The sequence below is a fragment of the Perca fluviatilis genome, chromosome 8 (genome assembly GCF_010015445.1).
Source record: "Perca fluviatilis chromosome 8, GENO_Pfluv_1.0, whole genome shotgun sequence".
NCBI classification, from domain to species: domain Eukaryota; kingdom Metazoa; phylum Chordata; class Actinopteri; order Perciformes; family Percidae; genus Perca; species Perca fluviatilis.
The window spans coordinates 12,843,084-12,847,916 of NC_053119.1; the positions used below are offsets into that span (position 1 = coordinate 12,843,084).

The window sequence follows — 4,833 nt, forward strand, 5'->3', positions numbered from 1 at the left end:
TACAGCTCCACATCCTGTCAGTCTTTAGGGCCATAGTTGTGTCCATACTTAACATTTGAATATACTCTGCATATGCTTCCATTTTTATACCAAGTTGGTGTGTGTCCCTTCACGTGACGTGTGCCTTTATATTCATTATGGAGTCTTAAGTTGTATATGAGCTCACGCTCCAGAGGCCGATTCCTGTTCATTGGTAACAAAATTGAGATCGTGATCGATAGACTCTCCAGTGAATTCTGCACTCAGATCGGCACTTGTGTTAGATATTTGCAAACCATGCTTTCTATGCGATAGCTCTGTAAGATTCATTCACTGAAATGCATTTGAAATTGTGATCACTGCATCACCATCAGCACATGTCGCAGAAGTGCATCAAATCAATGAGGCAGAGCGCCCTCTGCTGGCTACGCAATTTAGAACGTCAGAGAGTTTGCTCAGATTTGCCCATGCGCAGTTAATGGACACGGTCCATTAAATATGTAGTGTGGGTGGAGACCATGGATGTATTAAGAGGTTGGAGACTGGACTAATTTACAGTGAAACAGACAAGAGAGCACTCTGCAGTCCGAGCTGAAGGAGTGGAAGCTGGTAAGAAGCATCATGGCTGCAAGGTGTGTTTTTATTTTGGATCAAACACTAATCTGAAAATGAATGTCATCCCTGTAGACAAGTTCAGTTTGGCTTGTTGTTGCAGTTATATATAACGGTCTTTTATGACTACAACAACAACAACAACAACAGCAGCAGATATGTGTTTCTCAATGCTAGACAATTAAATTAGGTCAGGGTAAAGATGTTCTTTTATTTCCACTATTTGACGATTTTTTTTAAAAACAAAGTGTCAAATGTGTGATGTACAGGTTCTGTGGAGTCCTTGCCCTTCTTACTGTGTTCCTCAGTGGACTGAATGCATCAAGGTACAGTAGCCAATAAGAACATTTCTCATGAGTTATGCTGTTTTTTTGAGTTTGCCAGTATTTGTTTCAGCGTTCTGTATTTCTCCTGCCTGACTTTGTGTAACAGGCCAGCTGTAAATCAGGAACTATCCAATATTTTCAATGAGCTGTGGAGGTTGGACGTGAATCGCATGACGCCTGTGACAGACTACACAATCTCTGTTCAGGTATGGAGCATATTCTTATTCACACACCACTTATCTGCTGGTTTTTGTGTTTGTTTTTTTACAATGATTCATTCTGTTTGAACTGTGCAGGGTAGAGCCGGTTTTGTAAACCAGGGCAGCAATGTTGTACAAGATCACGCCTCTCAGCCTCTGTTCTCCAACGTTAACGAGAACAAACTGAAGAACATAACCACTGTCTCCCGTAAGTGTCTCTGTAACAGACCAAAATTGTTTCTCTCTTTCTGAGCCTAAAAATCCAGCTCATTTGCAGACTTCACTGTGATAAATGGGACTTCTGTTCCTGTAGGGTTCATGAAACTCCTGGACAACTATGAGCGATCCATCGGCATGTCAGAACGAGTCACAACAGAGGAGCTGACAGAGACCAGTCTCTTCCTGGATGCCGTCTTAGAGACAGATGTCATGAAGGTACATTTGACATGTTACAACCAGTTGCATGCAACAAGCCAACAGTTTGGTAACTATTGCATAACATGCAATTGCATGTTGTTTTCCCACATTTTGTGGTTTTGAGACTGCAGCTGAACTCCAGAGGGAGTGGTGTCTCTTCCTCACTGCAGCACTGAACACATTACTCCAGGATGTTAGAGAGCGGAAAAACATCTGTGTGCAGCTGTGGAAATGTGTGAAAGGTCACCCAAATCGGATCAGTGAGGGGAAAAATGTGGGCATGCCTTACTTGTTGTTTTTGGAAGACGTGCATGTTTGTTAGATGGACCTGATGGCTGTAGTGGACTTTAGGACTAGAGTCTTCTCCAGAGGACAACTATTTTTGTCAAATACACAATCATACAGTGTACAAGTACAGTGTGCAGTTAAATACATAGTTACCAACCCTTTTGACTGTGTATAGCCCAGGTGCAATAAAAAATAGAAACAATATGTACAAAGTGTAATCATTAAAAAAAAAAAAATACAAACCATAAATAGGAACATTTTAAAGAGGACATTTAAGGAAAAAAACAAGATAATGAGAAATACTGAAGTAAAATAACAATTGTAATGTAAAGTAGCTTTAAAAAATATGTTAGTCCTGCGTATACTGTACAAGAGCAGTATTGTACCTAAATATATTTTCAATATACTCTGAAGTATTTCCTCAGTGAGTGTGAATAAATGTTTATTTCTCATACATGGAATAGCTTTTTCAAAAAATACAAAAGCTTAATAGATTCTTAAAACATTGTTGTGATACTTTTATAGCGGTACAATGCATCTGGTGTAATTAAAATAGTCTGAGTTTTTTTTTTTTACCTGTCATTAAAAAATATAAAGTTAAAAAGTGTATTATACGGTTCAACAATACTTGTATTTACGATGCATCTGAATATAAGTTATGTCTTTGCCTATGCAGGCCTGTTTTTGTCAGCGCAGTAGAGCTTTAGCCTATGTCATGATTGTGATTTGTCCACAGCGGGCTCATAAGTACCTGGTGAGCAAAGGACAGTCCAGCTCCAACCTGGGGCTCTTTAAGAGTCAGCTGCATTTGATCTGGTTCAAGCTCTACCACAGACAGCGAAACACAGGGTGGGTGCCCAAGCATCAGCAGATGATCATGTCTAGTGTTAAACTCATCATTTAATTACTTTGTGTACAGAAAGCAATAGAGATTTACTACTGTTGTGTAAAAAGTTGTGTTATTTATGTTGTATCTCAACTAAAACATTCACCAGGCTGGACTCCAGTGGATTCGAGCATGTGTTTGTTGGAGAGACTAAATCTGGAACAGAAATCATCGGTTTCCATAACTGGATCCAGTTCTACCTGCAAGAAAAAAGCACGCACTTGGACTATAAAGGATACAAGGCCAGAGAACGTGACATAGTAAGTATATATGCATTTCTTTCTGCAGCAACATAACTTGTTGTCTCTGTCTTTATTTCTTTTTGATTTGATTTATTTGACGATTTAAAAAAGAACCACATGTAACACTGCACACAGTCACAGAGGATTGAAAACGCAATCAATTCCGAAGGCTTATTTTTTATTGTGGTCTTCGATTTTTGGTTAACGTTGATGTGTTTCTGTCCACAGCCCGATCAAGACGACCACGTTCTGAACCTCCAGTTCAGCTGGCACGGCACAGTGAAGCCCGTTGGCAGCGCCTTCATCGGGACCAGCCCGGAGTTTGAGATGGCGCTCTTCACCATCGTTTTCCTCATGAACACAGAGAGGAGCACCACAGTGCTGGTCAACATCGACCAGTGTCAGATGGAGCTGGTGGTCATCAGACACGGACGCTCCCTCGGGAATCCGTATCCCAAGCTGCTCAGCAGCAACAACCGACACGTTAGGCAGTACTCACACTGATGTGGAGGATCTTCTGATACCAAGTGATACTCAGGTCCTTATAATGTTCATGCCTAAGAATCTGACGCACAAATGTACTGGGATTTGGTTAAAACGCAACAGACCTACTTAGTGTAGTGCATGACAAAGATGTGTACGTAGCTTGTACGTTTTATCAAGACCTTTGTAAACTTGATTCATTTGTCATAAAGAGCTCTTTCAATAAAAGTGATTAATGCATTTTAAAGTCAATTATTGTAGTGTTTTTTAAATGTCCTCAGCAAATAAAATGACTTCCATTTACCTTGTGAAATACATTTTAATCAGTGATGCATTGAATCAAGTTGTGATAATGTGGAAGAAATACTTTACTTTAAATCCTTTTCTTCAGTAAAAGTGGCAATAACATAGATAGTACTCCCATATGTTATATTATTGTACATAATTGGCCCTAAAACGCTCTCAGGTATCAACAAAAGTATTAATTGTGAGGAATGATGAAGTATTATATTATTGATGTATTAACATGTAAGCGGTGTTTCAATGCTGTAGCTGGTCTATATAGTATGTACAAATGCTAAAAAAAACATTTCTTTGTTAGAAAGTAGTTCCAATGAAAACTGTTGACAGTGACGTGTATGGATTACTCAGATCAGAGCTGCTTTTGAGGAAAGTTTAAGTAACAAGTCTTCATAAGCAATCGAGTCATTCAGGTCTCTAAATGCTGGCCGCTACCTGAACATTTTACTTTTAATGGAGACCGAGTCACTTGAGTACAGTCAATTAATATATATCAGGTGTGAGGCCATGCAAGGCCTGCCAGTCCCTATCCTATTTATCTTCATTTTTCTGGGATTGTATCAGGTAAGAACTTGAGACTTAAAAATGTTTTGCTTTTAGATTTTAGAGAATAAAGTATCAAAAAGTGAGTCAAGTCTCACAGCAGTCAAGTGAAACCTGATGTCCTCATTTTTGAGACTGAAGTCTGACACAGTCTCTTTCTCCTTTCTTGAATTGGCAGCAGAAGTTTCAGCAGTGGCTATCTCCATACCTGGACAAATCAAACCAAAGTGAGAACATATTTCTCGTTTTATTTAATTTAATTTAAATGTTTTTGTATTTTGTAATTGGGTGAACTGGCCCTTTATCTGGCCATTTTCAGGACTTAAAAGAATATATTCACGCAAAATTACAATACACAGGTAAAAAATCACAATACTTGTAACCTAAATGTAGCACCTCTGTTTGTGTTTGAGTTTATACTGATTTTCACATACACTTGCAAGATAATCACACTTACAAACATGTATACATGGATAAAGCAACCACAATTATGTCTCCAGCACCAGAAAATTACGAAAAACGGAACATTTCTTTTGGTTCCGTCCGCACGGAAGTTT

The 4,833-nt window shown here is 38.9% G+C and overlaps 1 protein-coding gene across 1 annotated transcript; it reads left to right on the forward strand.

The window, feature by feature from the left end:
* The first annotated feature begins 475 nt into the window (after window positions 1-475).
* Window positions 476-3,685, forward strand: endouc (endonuclease, polyU-specific C). The gene is made up of 8 exons (XM_039808637.1): window positions 476-611; window positions 861-917; window positions 1,024-1,123; window positions 1,214-1,325; window positions 1,431-1,552; window positions 2,559-2,671; window positions 2,818-2,968; window positions 3,179-3,685. The coding sequence occupies exons 1-8, from the start codon at window positions 601-603 to the stop codon at window positions 3,452-3,454; spliced, it is 942 nt and encodes a 313-aa protein (XP_039664571.1). The 5' UTR covers window positions 476-600; the 3' UTR covers window positions 3,455-3,685.
* The last annotated feature ends 1,148 nt before the right edge of the window (window positions 3,686-4,833 follow it).

Excerpts from the sequence above, each read along its gene's own strand:
- endouc (XM_039808637.1), top strand. Across the intron at positions 1,326-1,430 it reads GAACATAACCACTGTCTCCC|GGTTCATGAAACTCCTGGAC; the intron begins GTAAGTGTCTCT and ends CTGTTCCTGTAG. Across the intron at positions 1,553-2,558 it reads TAGAGACAGATGTCATGAAG|CGGGCTCATAAGTACCTGGT; the intron begins GTACATTTGACA and ends ATTTGTCCACAG.